General features: G+C 47.1%; 2 protein-coding genes across 3 annotated transcripts in view; one reads left to right on the top strand and one right to left on the bottom strand.

The window, feature by feature from the left end:
- LOC135377413 (growth hormone secretagogue receptor type 1-like) overlaps positions 1 to 19,856 on the bottom strand; it is a 415,573-nt gene that overhangs the window by 370,557 nt on the left and 25,160 nt on the right. The window lies entirely within an intron of this gene.
- Positions 1 to 19,856, top strand: part of LOC135377408 (protein FAM184A-like) — a 63,947-nt gene that overhangs the window by 40,578 nt on the left and 3,513 nt on the right. Inside the window, exons 8-17 of one of the 2 annotated variants that reach the window (XM_064609786.1) lie at positions 3,343 to 3,521; positions 4,667 to 4,906; positions 4,973 to 5,082; positions 6,505 to 6,655; positions 10,408 to 10,629; positions 12,697 to 12,838; positions 12,925 to 13,052; positions 14,179 to 14,363; positions 14,652 to 14,798; positions 15,495 to 15,558. In XM_064609786.1, coding sequence (XP_064465856.1) covers positions 3,343 to 3,521; positions 4,667 to 4,906; positions 4,973 to 5,082; positions 6,505 to 6,655; positions 10,408 to 10,629; positions 12,697 to 12,838; positions 12,925 to 13,052; positions 14,179 to 14,363; positions 14,652 to 14,798; positions 15,495 to 15,558 — 1,568 coding nt within the window. The remainder of the gene's footprint in view (positions 1 to 3,342; positions 3,522 to 4,666; positions 4,907 to 4,972; positions 5,083 to 6,504; positions 6,656 to 10,407; positions 10,630 to 12,696; positions 12,839 to 12,924; positions 13,053 to 14,178; positions 14,364 to 14,651; positions 14,799 to 15,494; positions 15,559 to 19,856) is intronic. The other variant, XM_064609787.1, reaches the window with a different exon arrangement.

Genomic DNA, 19,856 nt, shown 5'->3' on the forward strand with positions numbered 1-19,856 from the left:
TCAAGAAAAACACGCCGGAGAACAGCAATCTCATCTAGACACGCACCTTAGGCGCATTTACCCGCCCTCTTCCTTCTCTTCGATATCCTCCTCCTTTTCAAAGTCATACCCCTATCATTCCTCTCACTACTGTCACTCACACGCCCTTCACTTTCAGATACCAGAGTAGCTACGCTCTCTCCACTATCCGACGCCTCGTTATTTGACCCAGGAGACGCACAAAGCGTTGGGGTGGTTGATGCGTCCGACACATTCCCTGGGTCACCACTAGAGCGATTTTCGAGCACCTCAACTTCCTTTATGTCCACCCTACTACACCCTTCTACATCCTCCGGCTCCTCCGTACCCTGGCTTTCGTCATCCTCAGCATCTTGCTTGTTCTGATGCTGAAGCTGATGAACCACTGCACTTTCCTCCTGAAGTGCGCGCTGATTTTCTTTATCTTCTTTTCCCGCGATATTTTCCTGCATTTCTACCGAATTTTCACCGCCATCATCCACATCTACCGAATTTTCCACATCCTGAGCGACACCATTGTTCCCCTCCTTGTCCTTGTCCGTGTTTCCCAAACAAGGAAAATTCTCGTCGGAAATCCACGGAGTGTGAACAGGATCAGGAACTCCTCCCCACACCGAATCTCTAACGTCGGCTGGGACGTTCCGTTTCCTCTCCTTTGCTGCCTTACACTTCCCACATTCTCCTTCATAGAAGGAGCTACACCACCGGCATCTAAGGGCCTTACAGTCACGAGCTAAATGGTCTGTCGCGTCACACTTAGCACACCTTCGAGTAACCCCGTGGTACAGACATTCAACACGGGTCCCTCTCACCGTCAAAAAGTTGGGAAGTTCCCCTCTAAGCTCCATGAGAACGAAACGCGTACCCGTCTCGCAGTCGTCGTGGTCACCACCGTACTTCTCCCTCTGTGTCTTAATTACAACACCGTAGTTCCCAAGTTCCTTCTCTAAGTCTGTGTCAGGATAATCAATCGGGTACCTGAACACCGTGACCCTCCTCATCTTTGCTCCCAAATAAAACGCATCAACTTTTTTCCCCCCAATCACAACCGATCCTTCCTCCTTAAGCAACCTCACTCCTTCCAAATCATTCATTACCACCTCATAATAACCATACCCTTGATTCTGCGCACCACGAACTTTACCAGGCGCGACACGTTTACAAGCATCCAACACATCTTTTCCGAAATAACCCTGCGGGGCTCGCACTTTGAACACCAAGATGCGGTCATCTTGGTTGTCGTACATTTTAGCTTAGCCGGTGTCTCAACCGGGAGACACGGCTTCGCAACAACAACCACAAAGTGCCAGTTACAAGCAACGAAAAGTGAAGAAATTATAAAGGAAAGAACTCGGTTAGGCCTAACAACAACAGAGCAGCAACAGTGCACGTCTTACCACCTCGTCGTCTTCCTTTGCACTGCTAACGGGCATTCTATTCGGTATATATCTACAGTAAACATTACGAGAGAATGTCGACCTGCCCCAGCCCGTATGACAACCTGCCCCGCTACTGGTGCGTATTGTCACACTTGACAACATTCGCGCGGCGTGTTTTTTATATACTATTTTTGAAGCCCGCTTTAGTTTAGTTTGTGCGTTGTGTAGCCAAAAGATCGCACTAAAATCCAGCTTTTATTTCGTCAGCCTGACGAACGTACACTCTTAAAAATGAACTTCACCACATAGCACGCTCCTAGCCAACCACCATCCCGAATGACAACGTTCTCGCCCCTGATTTGTTGAAAACGGGAGGAGGAGCCTATTTTGTGCCGTGCATAATGGACACAAAATAGGCTCCTCCTCCCGTTTTCAACAAATCCAGGGCGAGAACGCTGTCATTCGGGGTGATGGTTGGCTAGGAGCGTGCTATGTCGTGAAGTTCATTTTTAAGAGTGTCCTTTCGTCAAAGCAAAATCAGCGCTAAAAAATGTAACCCTGGTCTCACCTTCAAGGTTCCTCTTGACGTAAAGAGTGGGAGGCCGTTCTGAGTGTAAAATCGACGAATTCAAAGAAGATCTGGTTTGACGACCAAGCCACGTGAACGACGACACGGATTGGCCCGTTCCATGCATGAACACCATTACAATAGCATTCTTCCTTTTTGGCTTCCGCCTTAATTTTGCTACGAAGCCAAGAGGTGTAGAATGGGCAATCCTTGTTCAACACTTCGATTCGCTTAGCACAACAGCTATTCTGGATGCGGTCTTTGTCGACGCCTATTTCGGGCGGTGCACATCGCGGAATAGGCTCTGTCGCGTCGACAGTTTTTGACGGCTCACTCGAGGAAGAACAAAAGGCCCTCTGTGCCATCGCGGTTCCTTACGGACTTCACTTCCTCGAATCGCCCACTGTGTCAGCTGGTAGTTGGCTGTTATCGAATCTCTCTTGAAACTGTCTTGGGGGGAAAGCAACGTGTGTAGAAATTGAAGCATGTCGAATGAAACGCCAGGGAGTCTCTTTGTTTGCACATCTTCGTTTACCATTCAACGCGGTATCCACACTCTTGCAGATGAGAGCGTCCTGTATAGCTGTCTTAGGAATGCCCTGTACGCTTCTTCTAGAAGCCCTGCTCTAAATCGTTCCAGAACATTTCTTATTCCGCGTTAACGCCCCGAGACAACTGCAGCTATGAGCGCTGTATGCACGTGGATAGATGGAGAGAGGAAGTAGGATGGGGAGCCTATTACGCGTCCTGGGTCAACTTCAGAGTGAACTGTGCATATATCGGACTACCGAAAAAAAAAACAGGGAAAACTTCAGATAGCACTGTCGCTCGATCCCATAGACAGCCTAGATGCCCCCATACAGTTCCTGTGTGTGCATGACCAGACATTCAATGTGATGAAAGAGGAAAGTCACTGAAAAGGTTAGCCAGCTGTAGGACTCGAACTCACATCTTCTGGATTGCCGGTCCAGGGCTCTACCAGTGTTCTCTAGTGTTGCATCTATGTTGTTGCAGCCTCAGAACTTCAGCTCTTTCATATTCAATGTGATGTTGCTCTTGAGCTTTCAGAATTATGTTTTTTTGGGACAGGGCGACGTTCAGAAGATGCCGCCGTTGTTTGTTCGCGGATAGTGATTGTGGTGCAGCCCTGCAAATCACATATGTAAATCGTTACACACTTGTTATCGGTGTAGAGGTATATCGCCTTCCCTCGCAAAGGTATCGCTACGTCTCAAAGGCCCCTCTACGATTTCCCATGCCTGATGCCACAGAACATCTGAGTCAGGGACTGCAACGGCCGCTTTGTCCTTTAGAGTGTTGCAAATTGCTCGCACCATAGCATCGAGGAACGCTAACCTAACAACTTTCAATGTGCAGACAAAATCAGCATGCTGGAAGCGACGAAGAGCGAGCAGGAAGCTGCCATCTATCGGCTACAGACGGAGCTCGTATCGCTGAAGGAGAAACTGCGGGGTATCGCAGTTCTTAAAGAAGATTGTGCTCGGCTCCAGGCGCAAGTTAGAGAACACGAAGCTTCCAACGCTGCCCTTAAAGCCGTAAGTACCATTCGGAGAAGTGAGAACATTAGACACGGCGAATATTCCACTGGGTCTACACCATTGAAGAATTGGAGTAACGTGGCCCATATTCAACAACAACAACAACTGCATGAATCACGATGGGATGAGGTGTTTCATCGCAACAATTGCGATACCATATCTCAGTGCATGTTGGTCAATATATGAGTGGGATTGCGATGAAACGCCCATAGTTCTCCAGTTTATTTTTTTCTTATAACCAAACCAACCAAAGGCCCATAGTCGAATATAGGGCCTTCTGCGCAAATTTCAACGTTATGCATGGTTGACTGCAACCTCTAACTAAAGTGCTCTGCGTTACAAAGTGCTACGCTACAAAATTTGTTTAAAAAAAATGAAACACGGACACAAGAATGTCCCGCAACCTCAAAATTTCCTCTGAGCTGAGTTTGAGTTTGATTATAGGAAAAAAAAAAAGGAGATATTGAATTCATCACCTGACGAATTCTGCTGCTCCCACAAAGATACGGAACGGAAAAAGAAAAATGAAAGGATAAAAATAGGAAAACATCACCCCTCCCGGTCACCGAACTGTACGTGCACATGCGTAGCCACATCCCGTAAAAGTGAAACGAATTGCGAGTAACTAACAGGGGAACGAGGAACTGGACGACACATGCCTAGAACGCGGTCCTATAAAATACAGATTCCATATCACTGCTCACTATGAAGTTGACAAAAGCGCTGATAACGCCGCATCTCTCTTCTTGGGTTCCCATACTCCCTGCACACATTGACTATATCGAAGGTTCTATGGTCCACGTGGTCTATAGAGCAGACTTCAATGTAGCTCTTTGGGATGCATATCTTGTGCAGCGCATAACGATGTGTTCCGTGTTTTCCACAGGTGCACAAACTGGGCAGCTCTGAGCTGTTCTGGTGTACCACAGCACTTTGTAGTCTGAGCCCGTTAGCTAGGTGAAGTCTTGAGGGATACGGCCTCTTATTAGGTTGCTCATGGTGGTGTTTCTATGACCGATGGCATGACCCTCATTACTCGCAGAAGTTTGTATCACTTCTATGTGACCCATGTTTACAAGGATATTCGGTTGTAGCGAAGCATATAGAGTTCGCTGGAGTCATAAGTGTACCCTGTGGTCCAGGCTCATGAACGGGAGGTCGCGGGTAAGGATTCCAAGCTGGAAGGTGTAGAGAGGATGTTGCAGACATACAAGGAGGAATCTCGGTGTCTGAAGGCCATTCAGGAACAACTGAAGGCCGCTCTGCAAGAGGCCCACGAGAAGAACGAGGAGTTAAGCAAACAGCTGAAGGAGCGGATGGATATACAGGCCGCTGAAGGCATTCTGGCAAAAGCGCTTCGGCAGGAAGTGAAAACCCTCAAAGTGAGGTCCTACACAGAACGCTGTGAAAAATGTGACGTACACACTGACACATGTTATTTGTTACAGATACAGTTAAAGAACACCATAGAGGAGCAGGAGTCCTTTCTTCAAGTTACGTTGAAGGATTTCAAGCGAAAGGAAAACGCGCTTAACAGGACGTGGGAGGAGAAACTGTCGTAAGTTTAATGACTAGCACGAGTCACAAATCAACGGGGTGTTCCGACTAAAACGTTACAATCGCAACGCGTTTCTCTGCCGTTCTTTGGATGCCCCTTTTTGAGGCCCTATACATACACTCTCAAAAACGAACTTCACCACATAGCACGCTCCTAGCCAACCATCATCCCGAATGACAACGTTCTCGCCCCTGATTTGTTGAAAACGGGAGGCGGAGCCTATTCTGTGCCGTGCATACATTATGTACGGCACAGAATAGGCTCCGCCTCCCGTTTTCAACAAATCTAGGGCTAGAACGTTGTCATTCGGGATGATGCATCTCTTAGAAATGAACTGCACCGCATAGCAAGCTCCTACCCAACCATAATCTCGAATGATATTGTTATCAGCACTGATTTGTTGAAAACGGGAGGCGTACGCCTTTTTGTGACACTTATGCTGTTCATAATTGTCACACAAAAGGCGTACGCCTCCCGTTTTCAGCAAATCAGGGCAGATAACGATATCACTCGAGATTACGGTTGGTTAGGAGCGTGCTATGCGGTGAAGTTCATTTTTAAGAGTGTGGTTGGCTAGGAGCGTGCTATGTGGTATAATAGACTGATTTTCCCACAAATCGCCTTCGATAAACATGTCTTTTGTGTGGTATAAGTAAAATCAATCTAAAACCGGATGTGTACGCTTGCTCGCCGCCCACAGAATCGCATTAGCATTCTGTTGTCGGTTATCGGTCTTGTACGTGTCAATGCATACACTGTAAACTTTTTCACACCTTTAAAGGTGTGCGCTATGCACATTCAACCTGGTTGCGTAACATTGCATCTCCAGGATGATATCTTACAAAATTTGGAAAGCATTACTAAAGGTCAAGTGTCAGTGCAAATCTTGCTTTCATTAGGTCTTGGATATCGTAGGTACGAGCTAATGCATATATGCATCGCTATCGATAATCGAGCACGCGCAAGTGCCTACAATACTGTTGAACAATGTTGAGATGTTGCAAGACTGAATTTTTGGAGGACAGACAACACTCGAGTAAAGAAAATTAGTGCGAAACCGCACTCCATTATGATGTTACCAAAATTACACCTAAAAAGGCGTGCGCCATGCACGTTATTACACCTTTAAAGGTGTGAAAAGATTTAGAGTGTAGTATGCACCGCGAATTTTATATGCGCTCCTTTTTGTAATGACATTTTTCTGTTACGTAACCTTGTAGGATTCGATCTGTAGTAGGTGGCTTACTAGCGAGATGGACGAAATATACATTCACCACGAAACAACTATAACGGTTTAGAAGGGACACTCTGCTAGCCGGAAACTTGTACGAGAAATAAAATGATGCATATGTGGAATCGGTTACGCATACATTACGTAAGAATGATTCCTGCAGTTAACAATGGAATGTTACCTTTGTATAGGAGAGAGTTGGCAAAGGAAAGGGAGCTCCTAACTATAAACGGGGAGCAAGAACGGGACAGAGCTGTCGACACAGTGACAGCGGAAAAGGACGCCAGCATTCGAGCCCTGGAGCTCTCTTGGACTGAGAAGTACCAAAGTCTCCACGCAGAGGTGCGTACAACTTTTGACTGTGTAATAGTCCGTTAGATTACCCGTAGCTTCGATTCTATAGTAGCAGGTCGAGCAACAGCAAGGCATTCGTAGCAGGGCGATGAGCCACTGTGTCGCTTGGACACCACTCCATATTTCCGATGCGGAGAATCATAATCCTCGTGCAGACAGATGCGTCTTTTACCGCCTAGATTACAAGGCCGCAGCGTTACCTAAACACCATCAGCAAGAGGTCGTTGCCAAGCACAACACCAGTGACAGCCCACTTTGTACGCAAATAACTACCGACTCACGCAGTCAGAATCTTTCTGGACTGGAGTGATGGCGACATTCTTAGCTGTGGTCAGGCCTTGGAATCTATAAATAGCGTTGGCCTTAAAGGCCCGTTCCGACATACAGCGCTTTGCTCCAGAGCACTGGAAAACAGCGCTGTTTTTCCCTCCTCTCCCGGCTGTGACTCGATGGAAAACAGCGCTTGGCGAAGTTGAGCTTCGGTGAACTTTCCCGTCGCTGTCTCCCAGCGATAGGCTCCCTGAAACAATGAGAACGCGGCGCCGCGTTGACGTGACGGGGTTGCCTTTTTTTTTTTTTTTCGATCACGTGAGATCACCAAGTACAGCGCTGGGACAAGCGCTGCAAGTGCGAACCCCACAGTGGAAATACAGTGCTGTTTTGCAGTGCTGTGGTGCAGCGCTGTGGAGCAAAGCGCTGTATGTCGGAACGGGCCTTTATAGGAAGACAACTAGCATTCTGCCTGTTTTTTTATAAAGAATAACGCTCCTGCGCACGATAGGTTGACCGAGACTTTTACTCGACAAAAATCAGTGAGTAAATGTAATTGAATAACACTTTCGGAGGACGAAGTGCAATCCTCCAATCAGAGGCATGTGCAGCACGTGCAGCAGCGGCAGCTGTCATGGCGGCGGGCACTGTGCCTGTATGCTGTAGAACAGCGATACAGAATCAACGTCGTTGTGAAGCAGAACGTCAAACCAGCTGAGATTTTGCAAAGGCTATACAGGCACAGTATGAGGAACAAACGATGTCAAGGCGAAGAGTGTATGAAGGTGCATACAGTTTGGCGATGGACGGGATACGGTGACGAATGAACCACATGAACACGTCACTCCGACTGCAGTCACGCCAGTGAACATCGCAGGCGCTGAGCAAGCCATTCTGGAGAACCGGCGTGTAACAGTTCGTGGCTTGCAGCCCAGCGTATTAGTGTCGGAAGTGTGGAGACAATCATTCACGAGCACTTACTGTTCCGTAAGGTCTGTATAAGATAGGTTCCCCGACACCTTACTTGTGAGCGGAAGGGAGTGCGCATGGCAGTCTCTTACCAACCGGTCGAACCGGTTTCCTGAACCGGTTTCAATCCGAGCGGGACGAACTTTTGCAATCAGTCCTCGCATGTGATGAAACCTGGATGCATCGTTTCAGCCCAGAGAGGAGAAGAGAGTGCGCATGGCATGGCGACATAAGGCTTCCTGGCTTCATTTTCCTGGGGAGAAGAAGAAGAAGAAGAAGGCTTCCCCGCCGCCGGAGAGCAAGATACAGCCGTCTGCTGCGAAGTCCATTGGAAATGTCTTCTGGGACATGCGGGGTGTCATCCATGCGGACTTATCGGAGCAAGGGGTCACGATTAATGCCCAGTACTACTACAAGTTGATAAACACTCTAAAAACAGAACTGCACCGCATAGCGCGCTGTGCGCGAACCATTAATCCGCCTTTTGAGAAAGAGCTGGCGCCACCGCGCGGCTAAGCCGCAAAATAAAGTGGTATAGGTATGAGTGCAGCGGGTGAGCACGTTATCTTCGTATCCACGATGGACATGGAAGGCTATTTTCGTTCTTTGGACCGCTGAGCCCCAGGAAGCAACATCGTCTACTTAGGACACTCATTCATTCATCACATATAGCAAGCTCGAGGAAGATCGTAAGCAGTTTTCTGTGCCGCAGCTGCGAGCAAAAAAAAAAGGATTTACAGGATAGATACAGGATAGGATACAGGATAGAATGGCGTAGATTCAGGCTAGCTGGTGGATAAAATTCATGATATAGGCAAGCCTGAGCGGTGGGCAAGACACGCAAACACAACACGAACAGGACGAACTCGTGCTCAACAACAAGAACTCGTGTTGTGTTGTTTACGTGTCTTCCCCACCGCTCAGGCTTGACTATCTTGAAATAGAGGACTTCTTGCGTGCGCCGGATCTGCTACGTTCACGCCAAGCGAAGAAGCGATTTCCACTTACAAAAGGAGGAATACAGTTGCAACATTGATGTCAGCGAGCTGCGAAATAACAGTTTTGTGCGACTTTTTAAAGCACGCCACTTTTTATGCCTGCCACCGCTGAGGAAATGCATAAACGGTATATACGTTGCCATTAAGATGTGAAGCAATGACGTCGACGGTGCACGACCAATTTTAGGGTGCTGCGCTGCTCTAGGATATACAATTATCTATACGGTTTATCAGGGGGACAAGAAACGTTGTTCGACCTTCTGCAGTTTTGCAGTCGTGTCGTGCAGTTTTCAATCCCGGGAAAAAAAGGGACGGAGCAGCAGGTAAACAAAGGTGCGTATGTTCCGTGTCAGTAGGCGAGAAAATGTCATTTAGTCTAGTTTCACGTGATGTCGTTTGAGATATCATTATATGTGTACCGTCGGGAAATAAACGTTAAGGTCCGTACTGCCTTTGTGCTGCTGAATTAATGCGGGTGAGTAAGTTACCACTGCACTTGAACAAGATCTGCTGAAAAAGCTCTTCCACGCGTAAAACTTGTATACCAGACCGCGGAACAAAAATGTGCAACAAAGAGTTGCGGCCAAAGTTGAAGACAAATGTCCTGGGTCTACAACGCCCAGCCCGCGCCCAAAGGCAAAAGAACTGAGATCGCACGCAGAATCCAGTGTGCAAGCTCCTGGTTTTCTGGTGTGGGGCACGTTCCCAGACTTTAAAACCAAATAATGATAATCAGCGCCTGACCCCGATTTTCGTCCCAGTGCTGTCCGTTGCAGCGCCCTAATGGCTCTACTTCGAATGCTAGCTTCTGCTTCACGTGCCTTCGCGCTTCGCCACACCGGCGAAACAGAGCAGCGAGCGGCTCCGTGCCTACCAGATCGTTTCGGCATTCTGCCGCCCGCGCGGTGCGCAGCGACCTTGCGCATGCGCTGTACACATTTTTAGAAAAGGCGGATTGCCACGAATTTCTTTGAATATCTTTGAAATGTGACGTGGGCAAGATTTCGCTTGTCCCGTCCTACAGTTGGCAATACTATTGCCACGAATGATAGGGTTATCGCTTCTGATTCGAAGAGAGAGGGGGCCGTACACCTTTTTTGTGTCAATTATTTTATGTCCAAATTGACCACAAAAAGGCGTACGCCGTCCTCTCTCTTGGAATCAGAAGCGATAGCCCTATCATTCGTGGCAATGGTTGGCGCACAACGTGCTATGCGGTGAAGTTCTGTTTTTGGAGTGGAGGGTGCCATGCGAAACGCAATTCACACGAAAAGGCCTCTCAAATCTCAAATGATATCGTTATCTGCTCTGATTTGTTGAAATCGGGAGGTGTACGCCTTTTTTGTGACAATAAGTGTCACGAAAAAAGCGTACGCCAATTCTTAAGCGAGTAATTGCTTTTGTTTTTCTCCTTCAAACTGAAGCCGCGGGACCTCTTTTTTCTGACCTCTTTTTCGGGACCTGAAACACTTTTCCTACCACGAGCTTGCTTTTTATTTGTAGCTCACGTGTGTCAAGGCCGAGCTGGAACAAACAACGAAAATGGTCAGGAACCTCGAGTGCGACCTAGACTCAAAAGCAGCACGGTGGAGCGCCGAAAAGGAACAACTCGATCGGGAGCTGTTACGGGCCACTGCGGAATACGAAAAGAAGCTGGAAGACATCGCCTCGAAACATAGCAACACAATGGCTGCTGCCGTCCATGAGAAGGAGGCGCTGATTGAGGTATGCCAACAGCAACAACAACAATAAATGTGTGCATAGCGATGATGACGTGGGTGTTTCCTCGCGGTCGTCGTAAGACCCTAGAGGTATGCGACGTATAAAGTATCAGAAGCGCAGAAAGATGCCGAGCGTGAGGTAGTTGTAGTAGATTTACACGTACGGTGTTGTCAGCCTACACTCTTAAAAATGAACTTCACCGCATAGCACGCTCCTAGCCAACCATTATCTCGAATGATATCGTTACCTGCCCTGGGGGCTTAATCGTTTCATCGTCGTTACGGTCGTTACAAGCTAACGAGTGGCGGGAAATTCAAAAAGGAGGGCACGTGACACATTGCGCGTGACGTGTACCACGGCCTTCACGTATCGCGCGAAGAGCGCCGTGCATGTGTTTTATCACGTGGCCACCTTTGTAAATTTCCCGTCCGCCTTTTTGAATTTCCCGCCACTCGTTAGCTTGTAACGACCGAAACGACGATGAAGCGATTAAGCCCTCTGATTTGTTGAAAACGGGGGGCGTACGCCATTTCTGTGACACTTATGCTGTTCATAATTGTCACAGAAAAGGCGTACGCCCCCTGTTTTCAACAAATCAGGGCAGATAACGATACCATTCGAGATAATGGTTGGCTAGGAGCGTGCTATGCGGTGAAGTTCATTTTTAAGAGTGTACTTGTGTGGCGACATGCCGCACATGCAGAGCGTGTTGGTTTACTTGAATCATGATGAGCAAACGCAAAGACACGCCAAGACTATAGAAAGACACAAAAGACGGATGGACACCGACAGCGCTGACTACAGCAATCTGTGTATTGGGGCAATCAGAAAAGACAATGGTAAACCCTGGGAAGCCGAGGGGAGAGAAAATGGCTAACCTGGCATGTCTCTAGCTACAAAAGTGACCTCTGCTTGGGAAAGGTCCACTGACCTTTGACTCACGTTACCGTGGGAGAGGTCCCATAAGCGTGGTTTGGACAGTCCACCTCCCGCGCCGGGAGGGATGTCTCCAGCCAGGGCCGGCGAGAGGGTGGAGCAGCCTGGGGATGGCGCCCCGGGGCCCACGGGACTTAAAGAAGAAATACTTGGACTGTGTTATCGAGATGTGAGAAGGGGGCCCCCGGGCATGACCCATCCCAGGGCCCGTATGTTCCCTCGCCCGCCCTGTCTCCAGCTGACCATAGTGTTCTTGAGAACGCTGTCTTCGGCGGAAGACATCCTTCCAGGGGCACGCTGGAGACTGTCGAAACGTTATGGACCTCTCCCACGGCAATGTGAGTGAAGGCTAGCCGCTGTCTTGTCTGTTTGTCACATTTGCTAGTGAACGCTGTCAATCTGTCAACCGGTAATCCAGAAGATGTGGGTTCGATCCCTACAGCTGGCTAACCTTTTCAGTGACTTTCATCTTTCATCGCTGTCAATCTCTCATGCATTCGTTCATCATGTGTGGAAAGGCAGATTCCATATCTGCTTTGGGAGAAGAAAAGTTTACAATAAATTGAACGAAGAAGAAATAACACGGGAAGCAAACAAGCCATTGTCCATCTTAATTAGGTTGCAAACTCATGCCAGTATATACCTGTTTCCGCACGAAAACCGGAAAAGCAAAATCAGAACGTTAATTTCGCCTCTTCTTTTCATCTCTTGTCGCCGAGGCTATTGAAGACGAAAAAGACGATGATTGCGATAGAACTAACTAAACCGCGCACATCTTACATGTTTTGGCACGACAAAAAAAAAAAAAAGAAAAGAACGCGGCTCGACTTGCCAGAGTATGATGTTCATAAAGTACCATCACAATAAAGCGCAACGAAAGTGTAAACGGAAACGTTCGAAGGCTGTTTGACGGCCTACTTTGTACGTCAGAAACGTCAGATATTGGAGTAGCGATGACAAGGCCCTCCAACTTTCCTCTTGCACGACATTGTGCATTAGTGTTCATGCGCATACACTCCGCGTCATCTTGTTTTTATGTCGTGTGTCATCTGTGTCGTGTCGCAAGAACTCGCATCAAACCTTGTTCATCTTTCGAAACTGTCACTCCACCGTTATTGTTCCACCTTCTCCCAGAATCTAAAGCAGCAACATCGGCGAGAGCTCGAGTTGCAGGCCGCCTACTTCGCAGAAACGACTGAGAAGCAAAAGCACGAAGCAGACGCTCGGCATAACGAAGAAAAAGCGAAACTGATTCAACAACAAGTTGAACAGCTAGGTAGTGTTTCATTTATATGTAGCCATAACTAAAAGACGAACACCAGTTTCCTGACAAATGGTAAGAAATCATCTAATCAATCGCAGCGGAACTTGAGAAGAGGCTCAACGAGGAACACGAGCTTGTCAAGGCAACCATATGCCAGTCGTACAAGTCAGAGACGCAGAAATTGAAGGCCGAGTTAGAAAAGGTTCTACAGCAAGTCCGTTCTCAGGTAAAAGGGGGCGCTCTTCTACTAAAGGTAAAGCTCGTAACCGTCCTTATCCTGCAACGTACCTTTCCGTTTGCGTTGGTTTGTCAGTGTGCGGATATTGGGTGAAAAAGAAAAAAGAAACATTTATGGCGTCTTCGAATGTCTTGGTGCATTTTTGTGTGCTTCAAAGGAAGCTAAGGGAAGATTCTTTATGGTGAACCCATAAGCAGTTCTCCTGAAGAACCTGACTCCTCGAGCCAGAAGGGCGCGAAGACATGGCCTCTTAGCTGTTGTCGTTTAGTAACTGCATGGCGTGGCAGCCGACTTAATTAGCAGTGGTAGCTCGTAAGCGACAGACGCAGTCGACGATATTGGTTTGACAAAGTCAGACGGCAGTGTTGTGGCGCTTATATGTGCGGAAGGGGGGGGGTTAAGGGGAAGCGTGAGAGGTCAATCCTCAGCATCAGTCTGTGGACATAATTTCGTCCGCTCGAGCGTTCTTACGTACAATCTCAGCGCAGATCACCTCGGGTTTGGCGTCTCTACGGACTGTCGTTTCTGTGTTCTGGAGAAGATAAAGTTGGCGTTAAGTGTAGGGAGTTTGTATTTTTACGGTGACGCACAAGTAGAAGACTGAAACGTTCTTTTCTCTCTCACTCTCTTAAAACATAGTGTTATGACGATAAATCCCGTTTAAAGCGATAGTCCAGATCCAAATCAAAAATAAAGTACCGCCTGTTCTCTAATTCCTTCTTAACATATACATCGCCACGCAGGATAACTACATTAAATCTGCTAACGATTTCTTTGCGGTGACGTCGCCGTAAGCAGCTTCCGGTTTGGGTTCTGCGCAGCGTCAGTGACACAGGTTTCAAGTAAAATTGTTAATTATGGTTTGGCAACGCTTAAGACTGTCCTCGGTTGGCTTTATCTCGGCCACACGCACCTGTGACATTCAAGTGCTAAAACTTTAAGTAATCGATACAGAAACCTGGTATACAGGTTGTTTCCTACGTTTACCTGGAAGAGCTTTGCGTACAGTATCTGTACATATAGCCCACAATATCGGACACCAGCTCAGGACACACACACACAACCGGTAAAGTGCTCTATAGGCTGTCCCTATACCTCCTCGCACACTTTTCAGGAAAGCGCCTTCGCAGGAACAGAAAAAGTCCTCCAACAAAGAATCATGGCACAGTCGTCGGACATCAAACAGCTAGAAGCATCAAGTGACAAGTATCAAAGCGAGCTGGGAGCAGTCACCAAAGAACTCGAATTGAAGAGGGACGAAATTCTTCGAGTTCGCACCGAAGCTACCCAGCAGATCAAGTAAGGAGCTATGAATATAGTTACCATTGTATTCCGTGCGCCGACTCAAAAGAAACGTCTCAGCATAGCCAATCCAATTCGTCTCGGGCGTGACGGCACATGTACGGCGAAGATTGCCCAATAATGATCTTTTCAAAACGAGCCACTTCCCGTACAATTGCACGTATAGCATGAACTTCAACGCGATGAAAGAAGCGACAGCTGCTCCAGAAATTGACCCGTTACAAAGAAATGGATCGTTGTGCTTTCGACAGTGCCAGTGATTCTGAAACTTTTATCTTTGACCAGAAACTTGGAGCTGTATTGGCAGGGGAGAATAACGAAGGAACTCAAGGATAACGCTGCAAGATTCGAGCGGGAGAAAAACCTAACGCAGTACAAATTTAACAAAACGCAGCAGTTGCTAAGGGACAAAATTTCATCGTTAGAGTTCATGTAAGTTTCATCTTTCGTTCTCGGCTCCTATAACGCCTTCACCAGTGTTGCCAACTCGGAAATACTGAAAGCTGGTGCCACGGTAGAGTGTATATAGAGCCGTTAACCGTCGATTCGACATCACGCGCGTTATCAAATTAATATGATATCGGGGGATATGTCGTGTCGCTAAAACAACAATGCACGATATTAAAGATGTAACTGATATCAGCTCATTTAAACCGATGTTCAAGTACGATTAAAATACAAAATTATTGGAAGCAATAAGCGCTATTACTATTTGACGTGCTGCATATGGGTGGATGTGGATTTGTAACGTCAGTTATGCTCACGTTATCATGTTTAGTACTAAACTACATTATCATTACTGTTAACTGACTTTAAACAAAATCGAATTTTTCATTTTTTTTTTTTTCAGTATTCTCATCAGCTGTGTCGCATTTAAAAAAGGTGTCTTAGCTTTCGCCAAAACTCCCATCGAGAGAGACTGAAATCCTACAAAAAGACGGGACTGTTCGCAGGACGTGGCAACACTGGTTCTAACCACGTGGTTCTAACGCATCTGTGTGTGCGAAGCGTGCTGCTTTCTAGGTCTTTTTCATCCCGTCATATTAACGACCTGTCCTCTGCTTTGTGTGTCGTGGCGCAGTATATATACCTTCGCCTCCGCTAAATACCGCCTCGCCATCGTTCCAGGTTAAATCGTAATCCAAAGCATACACCCGTGGACGAACCACTACCTACCTACCAAACTATAGAGGTAAGGGATACACCTCTTCTCTATCTTCTGACGCATGCCTTGAATGCGAATTTGAATGAGTATATATATTTCACGTGTATAAGCCGCACCGCAGATAAGCCGCAGGACGCGTTTTTAGGAACGTTTTGAAAATTTTCTGGCAGATAAGCCGCACTCGCAGATAAGCCGCGGGCAATCCGAGACGACTGATTTGTGAGACAAAGGAGACCAGAAGGCCATAAACCTTGTGGTCCATACTACAGGGCCGGCATAGTGTACAGCAAAGGAGGTCAGCTCTAGAGTTCTACCAAGATCGGATTGTGCCCTTGTTGGGAGTTTTTCATGGATTGATGGGTCAGTGGTCTTCCAGAAGACGTGAATCACTGTCACCACTATCGTTAAAGCTGCTTTGGGGAATGCACCAGGAAGATCAGTCTACTCGAATGTGGACCCGTCCCTGTTACGCACTGTTTGTGTATCGGCAGGGCAGTGCTGTTCCAGAGACACTGTCGGCCCTTTCGTTAAAACCGTCGTATGGGGAAAATACCAGGAACAAATAGTCATCAGATAAGCCGCACCGGTGGATAAGCCGCAGAGCGCCCGTGAGAAAAAAAAATCACGCATAAGCCGCGGCTAAATACGCGTGAAATTACGGTAAATGGAACGCATGTTTCTCGGAGCAACTAAAACAACTTTTCGTTACTTATGTGTTTACCTCATGTTACCAGAAGCCATACTAAAAACGTGTTTATATTCACACAATACCTGTTGACTACCTTGGAGGGGTTGTGACATTTTGATGTACAGGTTCAATTTTTTTTTTTTATTCGTTACGGATATTTTATTAAAAAGCCTCGAGATGAACATGGATGCAGTTTTTGCAGGGGATTCTGGAAATTCTGCTATAGAGAGTATGTAACTACTAGATCACTAATTACCTAAAATTCATACAACAACAATAAATGAAGGAGAAGTGACGATGACATGGGGATGTTTCCCCTAAAATTCATACTTGAGTTTTTAATTATGGGTTTCTGGGAAATGTGATAGCAGAACTGGAGTCTACACTACTACTCTACTTTTGAAAAATCATGAACCGAGCAAATACGTTGAAATATCCATCGCAAAATTTTGCTATGCAAATGAACCGAAACGGAAACAAGCGGAAACAGAGCCTCCAAGCGCGCAAGGGACAACGTTTGGGAAACAAGAGTGTCGCGAGCGCAGGGGAGAACAACGCTCATTCCACGTCTGAGGATCACGTGCTTTGAAGCGATGAAGCTGACTGGAATAGATGCCGATCAGCTGACCAGATAAACCGCTTTGCGGCCCAGATAGGCAGCCGGAGGGCGAAGGTCGTGTCTGTTTCCGCGCTCCTGATGGGAGTGATTTCGGTTTCAGTTCAAAGGTTGGCGACGTATACTTCAACGTAGTTGCTCGTTTTATGACTTATCTCTCTCTCTCTCTCTCTGTTTCTTTTTCTTTTTTTTTTCAAGTACGGTGGCCCTAAGTAAGCACTGGCTCCAATTCCGTTATCTCACATTTCCTCGAAAAAAAAAACAATCAAATGACAGATGTAATTAGCGAGCTAGTAGAATGCTCTCTTCGACATAATGTCCGCCTAGAGCCGTATAACCCACTCGCAGAAACGGCAGCTATGCTGTTCGCGGTGCTTTTTCTAAAAAAAAAGAAAAAGAAGAAGGAAAAACCTGCAACAGATCAACACAAACACCCTGTATGTGATAATTACATCACATACAGCCATCGTACTGCACGCCAGCGTACGGAAGAAAAACAAAGAGCAATTTTTGGCGAGATACAAACCCATGAACGCACCTCAGCGTCGAGCTCTGACGCCCGAGGAGCAAGACCCTCGATCATTCGTATTGGTTCCCATGTGCACGTGACCTATCCCACAACTGCTTCACTGGCAGAGGTGCTTGCCGTAATGTTATAGAAGCGGACGTGTTTTGGTCTTCGCGGTGCCGACTTTCTGCGCGTCTATTTGGCCGTTTACGGTAAAACTTGCAACGCAGGTTCGCGAAAGAAGCAAATAACCTTTGTCTTTTTATTATTTTATATTATATTTTATTTTTACTATTATTTATATATTTTTATATATTTATGCTCAAATGCCACCAACATTAAAGGTCTCTCGAAGTGTTCAGCTGCAAGTATAGGAGTAACCTATCACGTCCGTAACGCTCTGCTTGTGGCCAGACTTGTGCCCGTTACCAAAAAATAGGAACTAAATATCGTTACCCGTTACTTCAGAAAAAAGTAACTAAATACGTCACTCGTTACCAACATACAAAAGTAACTAGTTGTCGTTACTTACAGGTAACGAGTTACTTTTACGTTACCGCCGCATAGTTAAAGGAGCCAACAAACATGCCGTCACTTGCCTTCAACTCATTATTAATGAGAAATTGCACTTCACAAGAAGCTGATACTCGAAATTTACATCAGTGATATTCGTTCTCCTCCGTGTGAAGACATCTGCTGCCGAAGTGGGGGTGATCGGAGGTTATGAAAACACAAGAAAAGACACCGGTTTTCGTGCCACCGATCACCAACGGTTCACAAAAACAGACGAGGGGCTGCGTCATAATTCAGGCCGCTCAGAAGCTTAGCAAAGACAAGAAAAGGCTGAAGTCGAAACGCGTTTTTTGTACCCATAGCACAATTGGTGCCCATTCTTGAGAGGGAGTGATGGTCGGAAATTACAGAAACAAGAGAAAAGACAAGGGCTTTAAGACGATTCAGCACGTCAACAACACATCCACGTGGTCGTGGGTCACGCAGGTCCACGCATTGCGTCACACGGAGTGCCGAAATGTGCTCCCCCGCGCCGAAGAAAAGGAACGAGTAACGTCAGTAACGAGTTACCAATTTTTGTAACTGATTCCGTTACTATTACCATTTTTTAAAAAGTAACTGAATCGTTACTTCGTTACCAAAAAAAGTAACCGTTACCAAGTAACGAGTTACTTGTAACGAGTTTGGCACAACTCTGCTTGTGGCAAGTGGTGTCCACGAGACCCTGGTACACCAACACCCCCACGCTGACTCTTGGTTTTTTCAAACGTTCACCCGTGACGTAGGAGAGCGTTTAAAAGGTGAACCCCACGTTGCGCCGTCCACTATAGGCGTCGAAAGATGAAAAATATTGCTCGAAACGTAGGTCGCGTGACAGATCCGTTTTCTGGTAAGGTTGCGAGACTTAAAAATACACTGGATGCCTCATGCACGTGTGATGACCTGTTGCTTCAAGGGTATACTGTGAAGCGGTCCAGTGTATTAGCGTGGCAAGGGTGAAGCACGTGCTGATATATCATCCATGACAGAGCTACAAGGCACAATACACCGGATTTCTGTCTCGCCGGGCTCAATTAATATGACGTCAAGAGTGGTTGACAGGAACACGAAGACAATGGGAATATAGACCGATAGCGACTGTGTTGCGGAGATGCGGAACTCTCGTTTCACAGGAGGGATCTGTCTCACGTAAGTTAGTTACATGAAACAAAGGATGTATCACGTATATACAAGATGCCTAACGAAAATGCAAGTACAAGTTCCCCATGAGATGTCGCGCGTTTCGAGATAATGCGGGGGCGGATGAGGGTCGTGAGCATGGAGGTCTGAAGATAGAGGCGAAAAGAACCCGCGGGGAAGCGACATGGAAGGTCGGTTGGCAGCGAAACACGACTTGTACCTATGATCATATCAAGTTTGAACTGCTCGCTGTAGAGCGCTGGAAAGATTAACTTGTCGATATTCCATGGCAGGGTTGGTGTTGGGTGGTGGTGGAGGTAGTGGTGCTGCCGTTGTCGACCTCACAGAGGTGGGCAAGGTCACGACTAACGCTCTGGGGGGGGGGGGGGGGGAATGTGCGTCCTGGGCCGACTTCTAAGGGATCTGTGCCGACATATGTCTCACAGCTTCTGAGGAAAACCCAGACAGCAAGGCCAACAACAACAACTTTATTTTCAGAAGGACAGTGGGGAGGTTCATCGCCAGAGGCGATGCTCTACCCCATTGCTGGTGGGGATGTGGGGTATAAAATACAGAGCCCCTTCACAATAACGATCGGAGTCCGATGGTGTCCAGAAATGTCAAAAGGGCTTTGAGCGCTGATCGTTGCTGGGCTGGATTGGGCCAGGGGCCAAGCAATTTCGAGAGGGAGAAGGGGCGAGAGTCCAGCAGACGAAGAGTCTCGGAGAGTGAGGTCCGGGAAGGTTGGTAGTGAGGGCAATGAAGAAGAATGTGCTCCAGATCCTCTAGAGCACCACAGTGGCAGCAGGTGGGAGAGTCAA

This window comes from Ornithodoros turicata, chromosome 1 (assembly GCF_037126465.1).
Source record: "Ornithodoros turicata isolate Travis chromosome 1, ASM3712646v1, whole genome shotgun sequence".
NCBI classification, from domain to species: Eukaryota; Metazoa; Arthropoda; class Arachnida; order Ixodida; family Argasidae; genus Ornithodoros; species Ornithodoros turicata.